General features: G+C 39.5%; 1 protein-coding gene across 1 annotated transcript in view; it reads right to left on the bottom strand.

Annotated features, from left to right (window-relative positions):
* Nucleotides 1–26054, bottom strand: part of LOC150075065 (nuclear distribution protein nudE homolog 1-A-like) — a 193061-nt gene that overhangs the window by 132874 nt on the left and 34133 nt on the right. Inside the window, exon 3 of the mRNA XM_090389075.1 lies at nt 5706–5751. Coding sequence (XP_090245201.1) covers nt 5706–5751 — 46 coding nt within the window. The remainder of the gene's footprint in view (nt 1–5705; nt 5752–26054) is intronic.

Below are 26054 nucleotides of genomic sequence, written 5' to 3'. Positions count from 1 at the left end.
GTTAGCCTAACATAGCATATGTATTTACTTGTTCCACTGTGACTCCCATAAGTCCTGGAATATCCCGTTGCCTTGCTTTCCAGGCTGCTGTTCAATTGCATTTCAATAGTAGTAGTGCAAGAATCACTTTTACCTCTGCCACCGGCTACTGTGAATCTATTAGCCCATGTATTCCACCAAGCTAGCAGTTTTCCGACCCACCTAACTCTGCCTCGATAGCATCAGCAAATATTCTTGCACCCTTTCTATTTAAGTGCATCCCATCCCTGTAGAAGCAGTCTCTCCAGTCAACAAGCACAGACCAGGCTGAGAAAAATTCTACCTCTTGAGCCTTGCACAATCTCTGCAGGGCCGAATTGATCGACAAGGCTCTCATCATATACTCCCTCCTATCATGTCTGGGCAGAATTGCAGACACTTTCAAATTCAACCCTAACTCACAGCTTTTTTCAGCATTGTCTTATACTTGTTAAGTAATTCTGCCGGTCTCCTACTCTTAATATCATTAGTGCCAACGTGTACAACAATATCACCCTTTGTGCCCTTAAAGAATGATATCTGCCCCCCCTTTTTTTTTTTGGTAGTTGTTGGCGCATAGGCTTCTGTGGCCATAATGCACCTCCCAAGGTTTTTGCAGTACTTTGATCCAAGCCCGAGGCGGGAATCAAACCCGCGACTTTTGAATTGCCAAGCAAGCACTTTACCCACCCGGCTAGCCCGGTCGGCGATATCTGCCCTACAACATCATCACCCTTTGCCCCTGGCAGACATACCCTGGTCCTGTTCTATCTATCCTTTTTGCACAATATGTTTCCCATTTCCCTGACAATAGAGTCACCTACAACAGCTAGTTCCTTTGGGACCAGCGCATTCTGCCTTGGTGGTTGTCGCTGTGTTGCGTGAATGTTCAAGTGCAAGCTCTTTTTTTTTTTGGTAGTTGTTGGCGCATCGGCTTCTGTGGCCATAGTGCACCTCCCAAGGTTTTTGCGGTACTTTGATCCAACCCCGAAGCGGGATTCGAACCCGCGACCTTTGGGTTGCCAGGCAGGCACTTTACCCACCTGACTAGCCCGGTCGGCAAGTGCAAGCTCTGGCATTGATGTGGGCAGCTGAGAGCTTGATGGGCCCCTCAATTTAAATGATATTCCCCTTGGCAATATCATGTCCCGTTCCTGATTGCTCCACAAACATCAAAGCAGTGCATTTCAATAGACTGTGATTGAGAGGATTTTTGTGGTGCGATGGAACACAACAATCAACGTGATGCACTAAAACAAACTAAACATTTGGTCTCTCTCGCTCTCTCTCTTTTTTTTTTTTTTTTCTTTTTAGCGACGGTGTGAAGCCAGTGGGGGGTTGCAAGATAATAGGTAAACTAATCTCCCAACAACGACTTATAACGTCGCTTCTTGTCGTTTATTTACTTATGAGTTGCAGAACATCTGTTTATAATATTCTATTTAATGCTTGAATTTTATGATTTCTGTTTTTTTTTTTTTTTTATTTGGAATCTTGAGTGTCCTTGGTTAATCCGAACCTGGTAAATCGAGAGTCTGCTGTATATAGCAATATTTCTTACAGATTGCATCAGATAAGATTGACATACGTAGGTGAGGATGTGATATTGTATCAGCTGTTACTTCCAGCTATATAAGCACGCTCTGCAAGAATTGCAGTAATTCCTTGCTTGAGTTACGTGCAGTTGATGACACGAAGAAAGAGTGCTATTGTTGCTTTACGACAGAAAGGATGTTCTTCCTGTCATGTTGCTTATACAGTGTCTTGTAATCAGTCGACAGTGAGCAGATTTTTTTCTAAACTCAAGAACACTGGTTCTGCTGATAGGAAAAAAAGGAACCGGACGCAAAGGAGTCTCTATGCCAAAACTGGACCGCGTTTTGAAGCACTTATGCCTTAAAAACCATAAAGCTTCTCCGTCTGAGCTGAAAAGAGAATAGGAAGAACATACAGGAGTGGTAACAAGTGCAGTAACAGTCAGAAGACGCCTCTTCAAAAATGGACTTGTAGCCCATTGTCCTAAGAAGTCCCTCCTCATACAAAAAATGAAAAAGGCCCGATTCAATTGGTGTAAGGAGCATGTCAAATGGACCCCCAAGCAGTGGAAGTCCATTATTTTCTGGGATGAGAAGAAATTCAACCTGCATGGCTGTGATGGAAGACAAATGATTCGCCGTAGATGTGGTGAAGAATGCCACCAGAGAGTACGGTGTCTACAGTGAAATTCCCCACCAGCCAAATGATATGGGAGTGCATTTCGTATTGCAGAGTAGGTGACCTACTCTGCAATACGAAAAGTACTTTGACAAATGCAAAGTACTGCATATGGGTAGAAGTAAACCCAGAGAAACGTAGCAACTGTGTGGTACTACACTTAAGGTGGTAGAAAATGAAAAAGACCTGGGAGTAATTGTGCAGTGAGATATGAAGTTTTCTGAGCAGTGCAGACAGGCTGCCAGGGAAGGTCATGGGGTTTTGTCAATTATATATAGGAATTTTGCTAGCAGGGAAAAGGATGTCAGGGTATAAGGCAATGGTCAGGCCACGCCTTGAGTACTGCGTACAGGTCTGGAGGCCTCATTTTAGGAAGGATGTAGATTTACTTGAGCGTGTACAGAGAAGGGCAACAAGATTGGTGAGGGGAATGAAGGGATCCTCTTACCAAGAGAGAGGCTTAAGTTCTGCAAATTGCAGTGGCTGGAGACTAGGCACCTGCGCGGTGATCTGATTGAGGTATATAAGGCCTTGAATGGGTTGAGCACGCTGAATTCTGATGGGATCCTTCCACTTGTTCAGATTACGAACCTAAAGGGGCATAAATTCAAATTAAAAAAAGACAGATGTAGAATAGATGTGCAGAAATTTGCCTTTAGCCAGCGGGTGGTTAATTGCTCGAACAAACTTCCATCTGTCGTGGAAGTTGATAGGTTGAATAAATTTAAGGAGGAACTGGACAGGCATTTGGAGGGAATGGTGTGATATTTTTTTTTTTTTTTTTTTTTTTTGGCTGATGCTGCATAAGCTCATACACTTGCTTTCTTGCATCACATGCCACTACTACTACTACTACCTGCAGTTTATAAATGGTTCTGTCTGGCTGCCAATGGATATCTGGCTATATTGGAAGGCAAACTGCTGCCAACCATTAGAGACCATTTCAACCTGCCATGTAACTGCATCTTTCAGGACAACTCTGTTCTTTGTCATCGGGTGAAAAGTGTAAGTAGGCACTTCTGTAGTTACTTTAGCTTCATTTGTTCTCTATAGGATTCAGGTCCGGGAAACAGCCTGGACCTGAATCCTAGAGAGAACTGTTGGCATAGTGCGGAATCTGCAGTTGCCAGAAAGAAACCAAAGACCCTTTGTAAACTTCAGAAGCCATAATTTGTGTTTGGAACCACAAACTATCAGTTGATTATCTTCAGAAATTGATCTTGTCAGTGCCTCAACAGTGTGCTGCTGTTATCAGGGCCAGAGGTGGTTCAACTAAATATTAGTTTGCACCTGGTGAACCTTTCATTTTGTTTTCCATTTAAAATGATAAACTGAAGCAAATTGAGAGCTTCTGATAACATTTCAGCCATAATTGTAGTGTTTACCAAAACTGTTGTATAAAGGTTGCAAATGCTCATTTTGGAATATTTTGAGAGCACCTGTCAAATATTACTTAGCTTTGCCTTAACTATTAATAAATATCTTTTTTTTAATATTTCTATTTGTGATACTAGTCATTAATGTAACATACCATCACAAAAAAGGGTTAGAAATGTGAAATTCCTAGGTGATGCACTTTCTTTGAACACTAGTGTACATGTTAGGAACTGCAGAGCAAATGGTGTGCATTAAGGTCCCTTAATAAACTTAAGTTCGGAGGAATCTGTATAAGAAGTTCTTCCAGGTCATTATAATTACATTCTTTAATGATAGATAGATAGATTGAAACTATTGTTAACATAAATCCAAAGGAGAAAATTACTGCTATGGCCTCTAACAAGGTCTACAAGGGAAATGTATTTGGTGGGAATCCTGGTGTTCACGAGAATAGGCACACTTCCACATACAGCAGTCATGTTATTTCTATTTTGTTTGTAGATAATGTAGTTCTTGATTGTTGTAAGTACCTGTGGACATTAATTTCTTATAGACATGCTTGCTAGACTATATTGGTTGATTAGATCATAGATATCATAATATATTGCTATGCAGATCTCTGGCTTCCTGTACAATATGAACCATTATTTGTTTTTAGCAGCTGAGTTTGATTATTTTTGTTTTTAGGTCCAGTCTGTTTACGTCTGTCCAATCGAGGCAGTGTTAGGTCAGTTGGAAAACTGCTAACTTGGAGGAATACACAGACTAAAAGGTTAACAGCGGCTGCAGGCAGAGACAAAACTGATTGTATCACATCTTCTATTAGAATGAGCAGCAGCATGGAAAGCAAGGCAATGGGGATTTTCAGGACTGTTGGGAGTCATAGTGGAACAAATAAACACACAGGCTGTGTAAGGGTAACTAAGTTAGTTAGATATTTGGTTTTTAGGAGCATTAGCAACTAAGGCCATATTGCTCCGGGATATGCGATGGTCATTCCCTGACCTTTCCGCATCCTCTGTATTTGGTGGTGACGGGCTGAAACCCCGGTCTAATCAAGAAGCGTGTGCTACGCACTGCTGCTCCTTCCCACCTGGCTATGGGGGCACCAAGGTAACTAAAAGTAGAAACAGTTGCATGTATACTTGCATGTACACAATGCTAGGTGTATAGTTAATAAATTTGATGAGCTAGAATTGCTAGTCAAGCCATCAAAGGCAAATATTGTTGGAATATCAGAGATGTGGCGTCTCTGATATTTCAACATAAGACATAAACAGTGCAGAATTGGAATTTGGGAAGCAATGTGTAGAAAGGATAGACAGAGTAGGAAGGGAGGAGGGGTTATGCTGTTAGTTAAGAAACACAAAATCTAAGGAAGTGCATCCAATTGATGTTGGTGGACAATGCAGTGTTGAGTCTCTTTGGTGTGAAATAAGCACTGGGAAAAGAAAAATTAGAGTAGGTGTGTGTTATAGGCCTAATGAATCTGATGAGTATAATAATTCATTTATACAAATAATTCAACTCAAAAATTGTAATTCTAGTAAATTATTCTCATAATAGTCATTATTACACACTAAACTAACTGAACTATATTAAGGCTCACTAATACCCCTTCATCAATTATTATGTCACACATATACACCCAACAAACCAACACTCCATTATCTCTTCTTTACACAGTTCTTCCCCAAGACCTCTCTCATCTTGAGCACCTACTGGCTGTCTTTTATAATGTAGCCATTTTCTACCTTTGCCTTGAACTAATATTTTCTATCTAAAATAAAAATGATTCATGTGTGCTCACTTAACTTCTCCAGATGACCAATTTTAAATCAAATCAGCATACTGGTTATAGATAAGATACAATTACCTTCCATGCTGATTAAAAGTTATACAATGTTGTTATTAGCTATACGTGCACTAGTTTGTATTAGCCAAAAAAATGTGAATATCGTATAACACAATTATAAAAATTAATTTTATATATATATATATATATATATATAAAATTAATTTTATATATTTATTATAAATGTATATTTAGCACACAAAAATTGAAAAATCAATAAATAGTCATGAATTAACCTTACCTGATTGAGCCTCGTTTCAAAATCTTCTAAAGACATTAATGATGCTCTAAAACCAATAAGATTTTTTTTATTTTAGAGCTGTTTGAAGTTATATAATGCACAGTGGGTTATATATATAAATTATATACTACATTCACTTATCTAGATAAATATGTTTACAATTAATATAATTGTAAAGTATTAACAAAATTAAACAGTTTTAAAACAGTTGAAAATCATATTCAAATGGAAACCAAGCCAAAAACTAGAGCAGCACAAAGTAGCGGGAGTGCTGTGGACAGAGGGAGAAAACAAGGGGGCGATTTTCTGATGCATCACAGCCTAAAGAAAAGTGCAATTTGTGAAATGTTTGCAGACTTTCTGGGACAGGACATGATGTTGCCAGGGGGGGGGATGTCTTTGTGTGTGCTCGATGTAAGCAGTATGAAGAAGTTAGGCACCAACTCAGTGTTGTTGTTATGGGCCTTTATAAGAGCTTGAAGGACAAGGTAGATGCCCTCGAAGGACTTAAATTGGGGACCCATCAAGCTCTCAGCTGCCCACATCAATGCCAGAGCTTGCACTTGATCATCAGGCAACACAGCAGCAACATTAGGGGCAGAATGCACTGGTCCCACAGGAGCTAGTTATTGTCAGTGATTCTATTGTGGGGGAGATGGGAAATTTATTGCACAAAAAAGGAGAGGATGAATAGGACAAGGGTATGTCTGCCAGGAGCAAAGGTTGATGACATTATAGAGCAGATATCATCTTTTAAGGGCACAAAGGGTGATACTGTTGTACACATCGGCACTAATGACATTAAGAGTAGTAGATCTACGGACTTACTTAACAAGTACAGGTCAATGTTGAAAAAAAGATGCGAGTTGTAGTTAAATTTGAGAGTGTCTGCAATTCTGCATAGACAAGATAGGAGGGAGTATGTGATGAGAGCCTTGTCAATCCATTCAGCGCTGAAGAGATTGTGCAAGGCTCAAGGTAGAATTTTTTTGAGTAGTCAGTGCTTGTTAACAGGAGAGATTGTTACTACAGGATGGGATATACTTAAATAGAAAGGGAGCAAGAATATTTTCTGATGAAAATCAGAAAATATTCTTGCTCCCTTTCTTGCTTTTGTTAGGTGGGTTGGAAAACTGCTAGCTTGGGGTAATTCACATACTGATATATTAACGGTAGCCACAGGCAGAAGTGAAAGTCATTCTTGCACTGCTTCTATTGGAATGAGCAGCAGTCTGGAAAGTGGATACTGCGGATTTCAAGGGCTTTGGGAAGTCACCATGGAACAAGTAAATACATGGCTTGTGTTAGGGTAACTAAAAGTAAGAACAGGCATATGTATACTTGCATGTACACCAATGCTAGGAGTATAGTAAATAAATTTGATCAATTTGATGTTCTGGTCAAGACACCAAAAAGGGTTACTGTTGGGATATCAGAGACGTGTTGCCACATGAATATAAGCAGTGCAGAATTAAAATTTCAGGAGTGTGTACAGAAAGGGATAGACAGGACAGGAAGGGAGGAGAGGTTATGCTGTTAGTTAAAAAACAGAAAATCAAAGGAAGTGCATCCAAGTACATCAAAGGAAGTGCCGACATTGGTGGACAATGCAATGTTCAGTCAGTGTGGTGTGACATAAGCACTGGGAAAGGGTAAGAGAGAGAGTGTGTGTGTGTGTGTGTGTGTGTGTGTGTGTGTGTGTGTGTGTGTGTGTGTGTGTGTGTGTGTGTGTGTGTGTGTGTGTGTGTGTTATAGGACTAATGAATCTGTTGCATGGGTATAATGAACAATTGTGTAGAGAAATAGAGTAGGCCAATAAATCTGAATGTCTTATAATGGCAGATTTTAACTTTCCAGATATTGACCGGAACTTCTGGATTGGTCACTTGCACATTGGCAAGACTTTTGTGGATTTATTGGACGACTGTTTTCTACAGAAACATGTTTGAGAGGCAACCAGATTGAGTACTACTCTTGATCTGATTATCAGCAGTGATTCTTCATGCGTTAAGAATCTACAGATAAAGGAACCACTAGGTGGCAGTGATAACAGTGTACTGATTTGGGATTTACTTAAAGATGTAATTACCATCGGGGGTAAGGGAAAGGTTTTTTGCTTTCATACAGGTGACTATAAGGTATGTTCGTGTCGGACGGCACCTGGGATTTCTCCGAGGGCACAAAGATCTGATTCATCCCTTTCCTCTAGAAGGAAAGGGATGCTTGAGATTGGTCCACTTAACATAGTTGGTTTGACTATTGATGATCATGCTCAGGTAGCTGATAAACTGAATGAGTACTTTGCATCTACATTCACACATGAGGAGTTATTCAAAGAGGGGAATTCCAGAAGTTTAAACTCTAACAGCTAAGTGATTTTGTAATAACTGAGAGCAAAGTGGAGGAGAAATTGTTGAAGTTAAACATAAGCAAGGCAACTGGGGTGGATGGGATCTATCCAGTTATATTAAAGGATGCAGCAAAGGAAGTAAGCAAATTCTTAGCCATTATTATGAGAACTTTCTTGGACTCAGGGGAGGTACAATTGGACTAGAGATGTGCAAATGTGTCCTCAATTCATAAAGGGAGGGGAGGAATCAAAGGGTGATACGAGTAATTACAGACCTTTTAGTTTAACTTCTGTTCTGAGGAAATTAATGGAGTCACTGGTTAAAGCACTACATGATCATATAGAGAAGACTGCAGTTATAGTTCAGACACAGAATGGGTTTGTTTATGGTGTCTTCTCTGCCCAAATTGATTGGATACTACGATGTGGTCACAGAGGAACTGGATGCAAAAAATAATTTGGATATCATATATTTCGATTTTAGGAAAGCTTTTGATACTGTTACACATTGAAGACTACTGTACAAATTGGAGCAGTATGGCATTAAGGGCAATTTGCTATAATGGATAAAAGGATAGTTGAGTGAGAGAAGACAGGAGTGGTAATCAATCGACACTGTTCTCCATGGACAAATGTTATTAGTGTAGTCCTCCACGATTCGTTGTTGGGCCCATTATTGTTTTGTATATTTATCAATAATATTGATGAAGGTATATCAAGCTTAATGTCCAAGTTTGCAGATGATACACAGGTTGGCAGGTTTGTTAATGTTAGTAATGACACTACACTACTGCAACAGGATCTGGAAACTACTGTATATAATAAGATCTAAAGTACTGCATGTGGGTAACCGTAACCCCAGAGTAATATACCAACTGTGCGGTGCTAGTTGATGCAGAATGAAAGGACCTGGGGGGGGGAATTTTGCAGTCAGATATGAAGTTTTCTGAGCAGTGCAGACAGGCAGTTTGAGTAGCTCATGGTGTCCTGTCAAAGATATACAGGAATTTTGCTAGCAGGGATAACGAAGTGATTATCCCCTTGTATAAGGCAATGGTCAGGCCACACCTTGAGTACAGCATACAGGTCTTCAGGCTTCATTTTAGGAAGGATGTAGGGGGCTGCTGGAACGAGTACAGAGAAGGGCCAGAGATTGGTGAATGGAACAAAATGTTGCTGTTACCAAGAAAGGCTAAGTTCTGCAAACTGCAGCATCTAGAGACTAGGTACCTGCGAGGTGATCTGACTGGGGCATATAAGGCCTTGACTGGTTTTAGCAAGCTCAATGCTGATGGGATCCTTCCTCTTGCTTAGATTACTCACTTGATTGGACAAAATTTCAAACTGAGCATGAGGTAGTACAGAATTGATGTGTGGAAATTTGCCTTTAGTCAGCAGGTGGTTGATTGTTGGAACAGACTTCCATCTATCGTAGTGAAGGTCGACAGCTTAAATAAGTTCAAAGCAGAACTAGACAAGCATTTGGAGTAGTTGGATGAGTGAAATGGGAAGTTTTTTTTTGTTTTGGCTGATACTATTTGAGCTTGCTTTCTTTCATCATATGTCCTCTGCTAATGCTAAACTAAACAAATAACTAAAGATGTAGTTTTAGAAACCTTGGGAACTAAACCAAAACCAAATAATCCTTGGATTACAACAGAAATTTTAGATGTATGGATGTAAAAAAGGTAAATGAAAAGCCTCCTAAACAAAGAAAATACTGAAGAAAAAATGGAAAAATATAAAATCCTAAAAACAAAATAGATGACCTATGCAAAGTCACTAAAAGGAAATTGGCAGAAGATCAAAGCTGTGTGAAGTGGTAAATAAATGCGATTCTAAAACAACTTAGTTATAATGGAATTTTCTAAAACTCCCCGAAAACACTGACAATGAAAAATTAAAACAATATAAAAACAGGAAACATGCAAGATATTAAAAAAATATAGAAAGAATATTACCCTGTTCAAAGATGAATGAAAAAACATCTTGCCTTGGATAATACAGGAGAGATAATGCACCTTCTATAACCAATTATAGAGGCCTCCGTAGCCGAGTGGGCAGGAGCGGGAGTGCAGTAGCACACGCTCTTTGAGTAGACCGGGGTTCAAGCCCCTGACTGCTGAATATGGTCGATCTGTCAACCCGCACTGGACCAGCGTGGCAGATTATGGTCCATTTCCCTCAACGTGAATTGTTGAGGAGGCTTCCATCCTGCAGTGGGTTGATAATGGCTGCACTTTACTTTTTTTTACTATAACCAAAGGAAGAAGTTTAGAAAGCAATTAGCCAAATGAAGAAAGACAAAGGAACCTGAAAACTATGGTATCCAAGTGAACTATAGAAATTCAGAGGAAATGCAATATTAAAATGCCTCTCAGACCATATAAAAAAATATTGGAATCAGACGAAATCTCTTTGTGCTTAAGTGATTTAAACCAGGCATTTGATTGCGTAAACAGAATATTTAATGAAGCAACTACAAAAAATACCACTTGATCAAGAAACAATCGTGTTTGTAAACAATTTTTACAGAAATACAAGAGCAATAGTAAAATTCAACAACTTCAACTTTAAAACAGATATTCAAAATAAAGAAAGGAGTCATTCGGGGATGTCCTTTATCCCCATATGAATCAATGAGATCAATTGAAGAAAACAGAGAAACCAAAGAACAATTTAAAAAATATTAAGAAAAAACATAGACGGCAAAAAATAATAGGAAAAAAACATAGAAGGCATGAACATCCAAAATCAACAGGTAGAACAAGTACAAAAATTTTTATACATGAGCCCTTTAATGACTGGAAACCGAAGTAATATTGACCAAATTAATTATAAGACTGAACATCGGATGGACAAATATGAAAAAACTCAAAAACATATGGAAGAGCAAAAAAAAAAATCTCAAATAGTCTAAAAATTAAGCTAAACAAAACTGTCATCATACCCACAGTAACTCATGGATCCGAGACATGAAGAATAAATAAGAAAGGCAAAAAAATAATAGCATCACAAATAAGATTCCCAAAGAAAATTAAAAAAACAAATTGGAGAGAACATAAACTAATGAACAAATAAGAAAAGAACTAAATTTTGAATGCATCATAAAAGAAATAATCTATTAAACATCATAATAGAACAAAATCAACTACAGTGATTTGGACGTGAATCAGATGAAAAAACAATGGCTGCCTAATTAGTACTGAAAGGAAGAATTATAGATAAGAGACCAACAAGAAGGCCCAAAAGAGAATGGATCCAATGTTTAAAGGAAAACACAGGCTTTCAGAACTATCAACAAATGATTAGCATTAGCATTAGGAGAGGCATGTGTGCAAGAAAGCAAGCTTATGCGGCATCAGCCAAAAAAAACACACTCCCATTTCGGCCCTCCTTTCATTCGAGCCTTAAATTTATTAAGGCTATCACCTTCCACAACGGCGCCTCCGTAGCCAGGTGGGAAGGAGCAGCAGTGCGTAGCACACGCTTCTTGATTAGACCGGGGTTCGAGCCCGTCACCACCAAATACGGAGGATGCGGAAAGTTCAGGAAATGACCACCGCATATCCCGGAGCAATATGGCCTTAGTTGCTAATGCTCCTAAAAACCAAATAACAACAACAACAACCTTCCACAACAAGGGATGGAAGTCTGTTCTGCCAACCAACTACCCACAGGCTAAAGGTAAATTTCCGTACATCTGCCTTTCCTCAATTTGAATTTATGCCCTCTCTCTTCTGAGCAAGAGGAAGAATCCCATCGGCATTGAATATGCTCAAACCATTCAAGGCTTTATACACCTCTATCAGATCGCCTCGCCAGTGCCTAGTCGCCAGACACTGTAATTTGCAAAACTTAAGCCTTTCTTCGTAAGAGCAACCCTTTGTTCCATTCACTAATCTTGTTGCCCTTCTCTGCACTCGTTCCAGCAACTCTACATCCTTCTTGAAATGAGGCCTCCAGACCTGTATACAGTACCCAAGGTGTGGCCTAACCATTCCCTTATACAAGGGAATAATCACCTCCCTATCCCTGCTAGAAATATTCCTGTATATCATTGACAAGACAGCATGAGCTACTCTTGCAGCCTTGTCTGCACTGCTCAGAGAACTTCATATCTGCCTGCACAATTACCCCCAGGTCCTTTTCATTCTTTACCACTGTCAGTGTAGTACCACAGAGTTCATAAGTTGCTCTGGAGTTACCCATATGTAGTAAAATGAAGTTTAACATTAGTCAATGTTAAACTTCATTTGCCACCTCTCAGCCTATCTGCTCAACCTTTCCAGATCCTGTTGCAGAAGCATAGCATCAGTAGTGTCCTTAACAACCCTGCCAACCTTTGTATCGTCTCCAAATTTGAACATTAAGCTTGATATACCATCATCAATATCATTTATAAATACAGAAAACAATAATGGACCCAACACTGAACGCTGAGAGACTCCACTAATAACATTAGTCCATGATGAGCAATGTCCATTGATTACCACTCTGTCTTCTACCCCTCAATCATCCCTTTATCCATAGCAGCAATTTGCCTCCAATGCCACACACTGCTCCAATTTGTGCAGTAGTCTTCCATGTGCAACAGTATCAAAAGCCTTTCTAAAATCCAAATATATAATATCAAAGTTATTCCCTGCATCCAGTTCATTTGTGACTGCATCATAGTATCCAATCAAATTGGTCAGGCAAGACTTTCCTTTAACAAAACCATGCTGTGTCCGAGCTATAACTGAAGTCTTGTCTAGATAATCCTGCAGTGCTTCTTTAACCAGTGCCTCCATTAATTTTCTTGGAACAGAAGTTAAACTCACAGGTCTATAATTACTTGTGTCAGCCTTTGATCCTCCTTTGTGAATTGGGGTCACATTTGCGCATCTCCAGTCTATGGGTACCTCCCCTCAGTCCAAAGAAGCTCTCATAATTATGGCTGGTTCGCTTACTTCCTCTGCTGCCTCCTTTAATATAACTGGATAGATCCCATCCACCCTGGGTGCCTTTTTTATGTTTATCCTCAACAATTTCTCCTCCACTTTCCTCTCAGTTATTACAAAATCATCAAGCTCACTGCCAGAGTTTACTTCACCTCTGGCATTCCCCTTCCTGAATAACTCCACATGTGTGAATGTAGATGCAAAATACTCGCTTAGTTTGTTAGCCACCTGAGCAGGATCCTCAACTGTTGAACCATCAATATCCAGTGGACCAATCTGATTCATCCCTTTCCTTCTAGAGTTAACATAGGCAAAGAACTCTTTTTCTGTTTTTCTTTGCATCCTTTGCCAAGGATTTCTCATAATCTGCCTTTGCCTGCCTAATCTCCTTTGTGACTTGGTTACAGACCAGCTTTTATCTATCATAGGCTTCCATGTAACCCATTAATTTATATGTATCCCATGCATTTTTCTTCTCTGCCACATGTCTCATTAGTTCATCTGACATCCATTTAGGCCTAAACCTTGAACAATATTTCTAGTTGGTATGTAAAGCCTAGTAGCTTTCAAAATAAGTTCTTTGAATGCTTCCCATTTTGAATTTACTGTTGGTAACATCATCAGTTGGTCCCACTGTATAGAATTTAAATACTGTCTCAGACCATCGTTATCGCCTTTACAAAAGCAAAAACCCTTCCCTTTACCCCAGATAGTAGTTACCTCTTAGAGTAAATCCCACTTCAGCACACTGTGATCAATGCCACCTAGTGGTTCCTTTATTTGCAGATTCTACATGCATGAAGAATCATTACTGATAATCAGATCAAGAGTATTACTCCCTCTAGTTGCCTCCCGAACATGCTGCTGTAGAAAACAATCATCCAATAAAACCACAAAAGCCTTGCTAGCGTATGAGTGACCAATCCACAAATTCCAGTCAATATCTGGGAAATTAAAATCCCCCATTATAAGACTCTCTGATTTACTGGCCCACTCTATTTCCCTGTACAGTTTCTTATTATACTATCAGAGTCATTAGGCCTATAGCACACTCCTACTCTCAATTTTGATCTCCCAATGCTTATGTCACACCAAACTGACTCAACACTGCACTGTCAGGCGATGTCGACTGGCTTCACTTCCTTGGATTTTATGTGTTTCTTAACTAATAGCATAACCCCTCCTCCCTTCCTATCCTTTCTGTACACACTGTACCCTAAATTCCAGTTCTGCATTCCTTATATCTGTGTGACACCAGTCTCTGATATCCCAAAAATATCTGCCTTTGATGTTTTGAGCAATACCTCAAATTCATCAAATTTATTTACCAAACTCCTAGCATTGGTGTACACGCAAGTATACATGCACCTGTTCCTATTCTTAGCTACCCTAACACAACCCATGTGTTTACTTGTACCGCAATGATTCCCAGCAGTCTATGAAATATCCTGCATCTTGTTTTCCAGGCTGCTGCTCATTCCAATAGAAGTAGTGCAAGAATCACTTTCATCTCTGCCAGTGGCTACGGTTAATCTATTAGTCCTTGTATCCCTCCAAGCTAGCAGTTTTCTGACCCACCTAACACTGCCTTGATAGCATCAGCAAATATTCTTGCACCCTTTCTATTTAAGTGTATCCCATCCCTGTGGGAGCAGTCTCTTCTGTTAACAAGTACAGACCAGGCTAAAAAAAATTCTACTCCTTGAGCCTTGCACAGTCTTTCCAGGGCCGAACTGATCAACATGATGACAGACTCAAGAGACCAACAACAACAATGGAGGTCGATATCCAAATAGGGACTCAACCCATGCCCAAATGGAAGAGTAGAATGATGATGATGATGATGATGTTCCCAAAAGAGCTACTTTTAAATCTTATATGACAAAATTTCTGCATAATATGAATGATGATCCAACCCACAAAGATGAATTCTGTATTGAAAATCCTTCCCCGCCATTTTTTGCTTCTACCACTTTATTGCCACTCAACTTCTACTATCATTAATAGAGTCATACGATGCAAGAAAGCAAGCTTATGCAGCCAAAAAAAAAAGAAACTCCCATTTCACCCCTCCATTCGTTCCAAATGCCTGTCCAGCTCAGCCTTAAATTTATTTAGACTATCAAGTTCCACAACAAAAGATGGAAGTCTGTTCCACCAATCAAGTACCTGCTGGCTAAAGGCAAATCTTGCACATCTATTCTACAATTGTCTTTCCTCAATTTCAATCTGTGCCCCCTCAGGTTCTTAATCTGAGCAAGAGGAAGAATCCCATCAGAATTCAGCTTGCTCAATCCATTCAAGGCCTTATACACCTCAATCAGATCACCACACAGGTGCCTATTCTCCAGGCACTGCAATTTGCAGAACTTAAGCCTTTCTTGTTAAGAGCGCCCTTTGTTCCCCTCACCAATCTTGTTGCCCTTCTTTGTACTCGTTCTAGCAACTCTACATCCTTCCTAAAATGAGGCCTCCAGATCTGTACACAATGCTCTAGATGTGGCCTGACCTTTGCCTTGTATAATGGGATAATCACCTCCCTGTCCTTGCTAGCAAAATTCCTATATATCATTGTCAAGACTCCATGATCTGCCCAGGCAACTCATCTACACTGCTCAGCTAACTTCATATTTGACGGCACAATTACCCCCAGGTCTTTTTAACTTTCCACTTCCCTGAGTGTAGTACCACACAGTTGGTACGTTTCTCTTCAGTTATTGCTACCCATATGCAGTACTTTACATTTGTCAATGTTAAACTTCAGTTGCCACTTCTCAGCCCATTTGCCCAACTTATCTAATTCCAGTGGGAGTAGCATACTGTCTTTAATGTGGTTAACAACCCTGCCAACCTTTATATCATCAGCAACCTTGGACATTAAACCTGATATACCTTCATCAATATCATTGATAAATATACAAAACAACAGTGGGCCCAACACTGAACCCTGGGGAATTCCACTAATAACATTTGTCCACAAAGAGCAGTGTCCATTGATTACTCTGTCATCTCCTACTCAACCATCCCTTTATCCATTGTAGCAACTTACCCTTAATGCCATACCTCTCCAACTTGTACAACAGTCTTCCATGTTGCAACAGTATCAAAAGCTTTCCTGAAATCCAAATATATGATATCAAAATTATTTTTGGCATTCAGTTCCTGTGTGACCACATCATAGTATCAAATCAAATTGGTCAGGCAAGACCTCCCTTTAACAAACTCATGCTATGTATTAACTATAACAGCAGTCTTGTCTAGATGATCCTGCAATGCTTTTTTAACCAATGTTTCCATTATTTTCCCTGGAACACAAGTTTAACTAACAAGTCTATAGTTACATGTGTCACCTTTTCAACCCCCTTTGTAAATTGGTGATACATTTTTACACCTCCAGTCCATGGGGAACTTCCCTGAGTCCAAGGAAGCTCTTGTAATTATGGCTAAGGGTTTGCTTAATTCCTTTGCTGTTGGAGTTTTGGCATTTCAAGGTGAGCAGACGCACTTCGTCAGGGCTCCTGAGTTAAGTGGATTGGACTACTGTTGCTTAGTGATTTTAAATATTTGATTTATTTAGAAATTGTTTGATTATTTTGTTATAGGTTTTCCTGTAACAGTTTGATTTTTATAATATTATAGATATAATTTTTAAAAGTTAATTTTCATTGATATTTAGCTAATTTTATAATAGTAGTTACGAGATCTGCCTTAAACACGTCACAGGGTATCGTGACTCACACAGAAATAGCCGATGGTGATTTACGGGTGAGTCATGATTTAATCCGTTGCGGAACCTGTGGAATGTTTTCCAAGGTCGACCTGGTGACTAATCATAGCTCACCTGGGAATTCTTTTTTTTTGTGATCGATGTAAGGAGTGCACCGATCTTAAATTACAATTTGGTGCATTGATGGAACAATTTGAGTCACTGAAAAAACAGGTGCTTGCCCTCAAGAATAATGCCTCTGGGAGCTCGTCAGGGACTCAAGACTCCAGCAATCTACCAAGTGATGCACACCCGATTCGGGCCTCAAAACAGAAAAACCAAGTGCAAACTACTCTGTTTAAAAAGGACATTGTTTTATTAGGAGACTCCATTGTCAGTGAAATGGGGAATATTTTTTGTAATAAGGATAGGTGGAATATTTTTTGTAATAAGGATTGAAAGTCTGCCGGGAGCAACTATTAACGATGTCACCAACCGATTGTCAGATTTTAAGGGGGGTAAAGAGAATATTATTATTCATGTGGGGACTAATGACATTAAACATACACGATCTGACGATTTGTTGGAAAAATACAGGACCATGCTGAGGAAATGCCGCGAGCTAGGCTACAATGTCTATGTGTCTGCAATTCTGCCCAGACACGATTGGAGGGATTATATGTTAAAAGCCTTGTGGATTAACTCAAGACTTGAAGGATTCTGCAAGGCTCTAGGGGGAAAATTTATATCAGCATTGCCCACACTTGTAGGTAGAAGGAATTTGTTTTGTAGAGACGGGATACACTTAAACAAAGGTGGTGAAAACGTTTTTGCCAGTATTATTGAGGATACCTTAAAGGTTCGGGGAAACTGCTCGTTAGGGGGGATGTGGGTAATACTGACACATGCGTTTATCTGATAATATTGGTCAAAGTAACTCTTGCACATACCTCAAGAGTTCTTATCTGTTACACCAACTGGAAATATTATCTAGATGTTCTGGGGGCAGAAATGTTTCAAGTGAGCAGGTAGCTAATGCCAGGGAAGAGAGCCTAAAAAACTTCAAGGGTTGTGTTAGGGTAGTTAAATATACAAGAACAGTAAGTCTTAATTGTTTATATAGTAATGTTACAAGTGTCGCCAATAAAATGAGCGAATTCGAACTGCTGGTTAAAACAAGTAACGCGGATATAATAGGGCTTACAGAAACGTGGTGTCACCCGGAGATAGGGGATGATGAGTATCAGTACGGCTTGTATAATGTATTTAGGAAGGATACGGTACATAGAAGGGGTGGTGGGGTAATGCTTCTTATCAGAAGCAGCCCGAGTGCAATGTTAGCTTTCCCGGATTCAGACGTTTCATGTGCTAGTATAGAATATGTATGGTGTGAGATAGTTGGAAACAAAGGTATAATGCGAGTAGGAGTAATCTACAGACCAAGCGATTGTGAAGATTATGGCGAAAGCCTCTACATGCAAATGGAACGGGCAAGTAAGCATCAATGTCTTATTATGGGTGATTTCAATTTGCCTCTAATTGATTGGAGTAAATGGGAAGGAAACTCGACATGGGGAACAAAATTTTTAAATCAACTAGATAACTGTTATTTGTATCAACTAGTACTAGAAAAGAGTATCCTAGACCTCATCATCACCCATGAATCAGATGACATAACAGGGCTGACAGTAGAGGAACCAGTAGGGGGAAGTGATCACGGAGTTATACGGTGGATGATCATGAGAGAGGTAGCAGTAGTAAAAGGCAAAGGAATGGGTTTTAATTTCAGAAAAGGAAATTACAATGCCTTAAGGTACTACATGGCCTCTATTAACTGGGTAGATATCGTGCAGAGAATGAAATACAATTGAACTGCAGTATGCTTTTAAAACATTAATCACAGATGCCTTGAATGTGTATTTACCATTAAAAAAATACTCCATGAGGAGGGTTCCAAGTTGGATGAATAGTGAAGTTGCCACATTACTTGAGCAGAAAAAGGTGGCATGGAAAGTTTACAGAGCAATAAAAAGTACTGAAGCCTATAACAACTACAGGATGATCTGTAATAGAGCCACAGAAAAGGTTTGACAGGGAAAGGCAGGTTATGAGAAATCACTAGCAAACAGAGCAAAGAGGGGGGGGGGGATAAAGAGTTCTTCACATATATAAATGCCAAGAAGAGAAGGATAAACCAGATCGGACCTTTACGTAAGGGAAAGGGAATAATATTAAATATGCCAGCTGCCGTTGCAGATGAACTAAACAGTTATTTTCCATCGATATTTACAAATGAAAAACCTTTTGTGGCAATGGGAAATTGTGGGAGCGAAGTTGAAAAATATGTAATTAATGATATTGAAATTTCGCAAGATTATTTAATGAAAAAACTTTCGAGTCTACAGGCCAGTAAGGCTCCTGGAGTTGATGGAATATACCCTATAATCTTAAGGGAGGCGGCAAGTGAGTGCATTAAACCATTGAGGCTAATTATGCGAGCATCACTAGGCTCTGGGGAGATTCCCTTGGATTGGAAAAGTGCCAATGTATCTCCCATACATAAGGGTGGCTCTAAGAGTGAAGTGGGAAATTATCGACCTGTCAGTCTGACTTCAGTGGTAGGGAAAATCATGGAGGCAATGATCAAGGGTGGAATTCAGGTTCATTTGGATAGAATTGAAATTCTCAAGGATACCCAGCATGGTTTTGTAAAGGGAAAATCATGTTTAACAAATCTGGTTCACTATTTTGAAAGGGTCACTCACAAGCTGGATTTAGGGAATAATTTCGACATTGTTTATTTAGATTTCAGCAAAGCTTTTGACTTAGTCCCACATGAGCGGTTGCTTTATAAGCTGGAACAGGTTGGAATCACTGGGAAAATCTTTAGATGGATAGCAGGATGGCTTCAGGGGCAGGAGGCAGAGGGTTGTGATAATTGGCTATTCCTCAGATTGAGTTTATGTAAGAAGTGGGGTTCCCCAAGGATCAGTATTAGGACCACTGTTGTTTTTAATTTTCATAAACGACATCGATGAAGGGATAGAGGGCGTGATGTCTAAATTTGCAGATGATGTTAAAATTGGTAAAATAGTTAATGATCACTGTCAAGCTGAGCTTCTTCAGAGAGACCTAGACAGACTTCAGGAATGGTCAGAAAAATGGCAGCTATGCTTTAATACAACAAAGTGTAAGGTATTACACCTGGGAAACAGTAATCCCAAAATAACTTGGTGGAGTAACTAAACCCAGTACTGGAGGAAAGGGACTTGGGTGTTATGATACAGTCAGACATGAAATTCTCTGAGCATTGTAAACAGGTTGCAAGGAAGGCCCATGGTGTCCTATCGATGATCTATCGAACCTTTGCAAGTAGAGATAGGGATGTGATAATACCATTACATAAGGCTTTTGTGAGACCACACTTGGAATACTGTGTTCAAGTATGGAGACTGCACCTAAAGAAAGACATCGAGCTTCTTGAAAGGGTGCAAAGACTGGTAACTCGCCTGGTGAGATCGGCAAAAGGGCGTCCTTATGAAGAAAGACTTCGAATATGTGGGTTGCAGAGTTTGGAGACTAGACACCTTAGAAGAGATTTGATTGAGATGTTTAAGGTTCTGAGAGGCATCAGTAAAATGAATGAGGACGAAATTTTCAAGATTATAAATGATGCTAGAATCAGGGGACATAAATTCAAGTTACGGGGGGAAATGTTTAGATTGGACTGCAGGAAGTTTTATTTTAGGCAGCGAGTTATAAATTACTAGAATAAGTTGCCTACATGGGTGGTAGAGGCTGACAGTTTGGGTAAATTCAAAGGTCATCTGGATAGTACCTTTGGGTGAGAGAAGCACATAGGATGATAGGTTTAATTTCCTTTTCTTTTAATAATTATTATTATTTATTTATTTTATTATTTTTTATCATTGTTTTATTCGGAGTTTTTTTTTTTTTTTTTTTTTTTTTTTGGCTGGAGCAGCATAAGCTATAGCAGCATAAACATTCTTGCACCATGCGGCCATTACTAATACTAATACTTTAATATAACTGGATAGATCCCGTCCACCCCAGGTGCCTTTTTTATGTTTAACTTCAACAATTTTTCCTCCACTTTTCTCTCAGTTATTACAGAATCACTTAATTCCCTGACAGATTTGTGAATCAACAAAGTTTTGTGAATTCAGGAAAGATGGACAAAATCAGTCCCCATGTAATCATCCAATATTTGGGGAAAAAAAGGGACTAACATCAAAGAAGGCAATTATATCAGCATTTAACATTATCAGGTTACATGATGCAAGAAAGCAAGCTTATATAGCATCAGCCAAAAAAAAAAACAAAAAAAACACACAGACCCTTCTCATTTCACCCATCCACTCGCTCCAAATGTTTGTCTAGTTCTTCCTTGAATTTGTTTAAGCTATCAACTTCTACAAAGACAGATGGAAGTTTGCTCCAGCAATCAACTACCCGCTGGCTAAAGGAAACTTCCACACATCTATCCGACAACTGTCTTTCTTCAATTTGAATTTATGCCCTCTCAGGTGATTATTCTGAGCAAGAGAAAGAATCCCATCAGCATTGAGCATGCCCAAACCATTCAAGGCTTTATACACCTCAATCAGATCACCTCGCAGGTGCCTAGTCTCCAGACACTGTAATTTGCAAAACTTAAGCATTTCTTCGTAAGAGCAACCCTTTGTTCCATTCACTAATCTTGTTGCCCTTAACTGTACTCGTTCCAACAGCTCTACATCCTTATTAAAATGGGCTTCCAGACCTGTATACAGTACTCAAGGTGTGGCCTGACCATTGCCTTATACAAGGGAATAATCACCTCCTTATCCCTGGTACAAAAATTCCTATATATCATTGACAAGACACCATGAGCTACTCTTGCAGACCATCTGCACTGCTCAGACAACTTCATATCTGCCTGCACAATTACCCCAGTTCCTTTTCGCTCTTTACCACTGTCAGTGTAGTACCACACAGTTGATACATTACTCAGGGGTTACTGCTTCCCATATGGAATACTTTACATTTGTCCATGTTAAACTTTAGTTGCCACCTCTTGACCCATCTGCTCAACTTTTCTAGATCCTGTTGCAGCAGCTAACTGTCGTTAGTGTCATTAACAACCCTACCTACCTACCTTTGTATCATCTGCAAACTTGGGCATTAAGCCTGATATACCATCATCAATATCATTGATGAATACAGAAAACAACAATGGACCCAACACTGAATCCTGGGGAACTCCACTAATAACATCAGTCCACGAAGAGCAGTGTCCATTGATTACCACTCTCTGTCTTTTCCCACTCAACCATCACTTCATCCATAGCAGCAATTTGCCTCCAATGCCACACTGCTCCAATCTGTGCAGCAATCTTCCATGTGCAACAGTATCAAAAGCCTTTCTAAGATACAAATATATGATATCAAAATTATTCTTTGCATCCAGTTCCTTTGTGACTACACCATAGTATCAATCAAATTGGTCAGAGAAGACTTCCCCTTAACAAACCCATGCTGGGTCTGAGCTATAAGTGAAGTCTTGTCTAGATGATCCTGCAATGCTTCTTTTAACCAATGCCTCCATTAATTTCCTCGGAACAGAAGTTAAAGAAGTTAAACTAACAGGTCTGTAATTACCTGTGTCTCCCCTCGATCCTCCTTTGTGGATTGGGGTCACATTTGCACATTTCCAGTCCATGGGTACCTCCTCTGAGTCCAAGGAAGCTCTCATAATTATGGCTAAGTGTTTGTTTACTTCCTTTGCTTCCTCATTGGGAGAGGATGTCCCATTCCTATTCCATGGTTAAGAAGGGGGCAGCAGAATTTAAACAAGGGAGGGAGAGCCTGGAAGATGATTCACACTGTGGAAGGGCTGCAGCAGCGATCACTTCAGAAGTTGTTGGCAGTGTGCATGATCTGGTGAAGAGTAATTGCCAAGTGGCAGTTCAGCACTCTGCCAGCAACTCACCTGAATGTGTGCACCACAATAATAGCAGTTCCTGCTATGAACATGGTATAAGCACAACTGGTCACAAAAGAACAGCAAATGAAAAACACACGAATTGCCAAATAAACATTTTCATCATTTTCAAGCAGATCCAGCAAATTTCCTTGCAAAGTTGTAGCCAGGGATGAGATATGGGTCTATCACTTTCAGTCAAAGATAAGGGAGAAATCTAAATAGTGGAAATGAAGCTCTTCTCCCTCTCCATCGAAGGCGAAATTGATTCCTCCTGCTGGAAAAATCATGGCATCAGTTTTTTAGAGTGTTGATGGAATGGTGCTAGTGGATTACCTTCAGAATGGCTAGACAGTCAAAGGGGCATATTATTCAGACCTTGTGAGGAATTTGTATGAAAACATCAAAAACTTTGAAATCTTGAACCATCACACACATTCAACACATCTAGTATCATTAGACATTCACCTGTTTCCTATTAAAAAATACCAGGCTGGCATCCATTTTCCCACCAACAGTGACATCACTGCTGCAATAGATGCATTCCTAGAACCCAATGAGAAAACTTTCTTCTGCTGGAATCAATGTATGTGATATGGGTATGAAGTTTTTACTGCGTTGGCCAAAATTTTTGCAGCTCTGGTGAATGCTAAGTTTTTATATATATTTAGTCATTTTATTGACTTAATTGTTATACTAAATTATTTTCAATAAATAGCTTTATAGTCCTAGTCAAGCTTCTGATTTATTTGAATTTAGATAGCGATTTTGAAAGTTAATACTTAGTGTCCGTAGATCTTACCATTTGTAGCTTGTCGCCATTGTTATACAATATGGAATAGCATAACATAAATCCCAAACCAAATAGCAAAATACATAGCACTGCATTAGAAATCTGTTAGATTAGTATAGTATTATCAATTAATCAGTAAAATTTATTAATCTTATTAAATTTCATTCTTAATTAAATTATACTTTAATGGAATCATGACTAGAGCAGCCAAGCAGCGAGTACAAAGTAACAGTAGTACCGTGGCTTGCAGGAGAACCGAAGGAGGGGATTCTCCAACACATTACAGTCTAAAAAAATGTGCAAAATGTCAAATGTTTGCAGACCTGTCTAGAACAGGACATGATCTAGCCAAGGAGGATGTCTTTGTGTGTGAGGTGCAGACTGGGAAAATATAAGGCACCAACTCAGCGTTCTGATGGGTGTCTATGAGAGTTTGGGATGTAGGGTATATGCCCTCGAAGAAATTAATATGAGGGGCCCATCAAGCTCTCAGCTGCCCAACTTAAAGCCAGAGCTCACTCCTGTGCATCAGGCAACACAGCTGCAATCCCCAAGGCATAATGCAATGGTCCCACAGGAAGTAGTTATTGTCAGGGAGACAGAAAATATATTATGCAAAAAGGATGGGGGAAAAGGACCAAGATATGTCTGCCAAGAGTGAAAGTTCATGACGTTGTAGGGCAGATATCTTTTAAGGGAACCAAAGGTGATACTGTTGTACACGTTGGCACTAATGACCTTAAGAGTAGAAGAGATCTGCAGATTTACGTAACGAGTACAGGTCAATGCTAAAAAAAAAGTTGCGAGTTAGGGCTAAATTTGAAAGTGTCTGCAATTCTGCCAAGACAGAATAGGAGGGAGTATATGATGACAGCCTTGTCGATCAATTTGGCCCTGGAGAAACTCTGCAAAGCTCATGGGGTAGGATTTTTTTTAAGCGTGGTCTGAAGAGATACTGCTTCTACACAGACGGGATACACTTAAATAGAAAGGGTGCAAGAATATTTACTAAACCGATCGAGGCAGTGTTAGGTAGGTCAAAAAACTGATAGCTTGGGGGGGGGGGGGATTCACAGACTAAAAGATCAACAGCAGCTGCAGGCTGAGGCAAAAGTTATTCTTGCACTCTTTCTATTGTAATGAGTAGCAGCCTAGAGAGCAAATTGCTGGGAATTTCAAGAACTACTGGGAATCATCATGGAACAAGTAAATACATGGGCTGTGTTAGGGTAACTAAAAGTAAGAACAGGTGCACGTGTACTTGCATGTAAACCAATGCTAGAAATATAGTAAATAAATTTGATGAATTTGAAGACAGATACTGTTGGGATATCAGAGATATGGTGTCACAAAGATATAAGCAGTGCAGAATTGGAATTTGGGGAGTACAATGTGTACAGAAATGATAAACAGGGAAGGAAGGGTTATGCTATTAATTAAGAAACACAAAATCTAAGGACGTGCATCAAGTTGACACAGGAGGACAGTGCAATGTTGAGTCAGTTTGGTGTGACAAACATTGGGAAAGGGAAAATGAGAGTAGGAGTGTGTTATAGGCCTAATGACTCTGATGAGTACAATGAACAGTTGTGCAGAGAAATAGAGTGGTTCAATAAATGAGAATGTCTTGTAATGGGCGATTTTAATTTTCCAGAGATTGAGTGGAACTTGTGGGTTGGTCACTCCCATGTTAGCAAGACTTTTGCGGATTTATTGGAGGATTGTTTTCTACAGCAACATGTTCGAGGGACAACCAGAGGGGGTGATACTCCTGATCTGATTATCAGCAGTGATTATTTATGCATTAAGAATCTGCAGATAAAGGAACCACTGGATGACAGTGATCACAGTGTACTGATGTGGGATTTACCTAAAGATGTAACTTCCATCGAGGGTAAAGGGAAGGGTTTTTGTTTTCGTACAGGTGATTACAGCAATCTCAGACAGTTTTTAAATTCTATACAGTGGGCAATATCATCAGTTTAAATTCTAAACTGATGATATTGCCAACAGTGAATTCTAAATGGGAAGCCTTCAGGGACTTAATCTTGGAGGCTACTAGGCTTTTCATACCAATTAAGAAATACTGTTCAAGGTTCAGGCCTAAATGGATGTCAGACGAATTAATGAGGCTCATGGCAGAGAAGAAAAATGCATGGGATGTATATAAATTATCAGGCAACACAGAAGCCTACAGGAGATATAAGCTAGTCTATAATCAAATCACAAAGGAGATTATGCAGACAAAGGCAGATTACAAAAAATCTTTGGCAAAGGATGGAAAGAAAAACAGCAAAGAGTTCTTTACTTATGTAAATCTAGAAGGAAGGGAATGAATCGGATTGGTTCACTTAAAATAAATGGTTCAACTATTGATGATCCTGCTCAAGTAGTTGATACACTGAATGAGTATTTTGCATCTTAATTCACACGAGGAGGTGGAATGCCAGAAGTTTATCAAATGCTAACAGGGAGCTAAGTGATTTTGTAATAACTGAGAGCAAAGCGGAGGAGAATTTGTTGAAGCTAAACATAAAAAAGGCACCTGGGGTGGATGGAATCTATTCAGTTATA

Source organism: Mastigoproctus giganteus, chromosome 14, assembly GCF_048544385.1.
Source record: "Mastigoproctus giganteus isolate SK-2022 chromosome 14, ASM4854438v1, whole genome shotgun sequence".
NCBI classification, from domain to species: domain Eukaryota; kingdom Metazoa; phylum Arthropoda; class Arachnida; order Uropygi; family Thelyphonidae; genus Mastigoproctus; species Mastigoproctus giganteus.
This window is presented reverse-complemented; position numbering and strand designations above follow the sequence as displayed.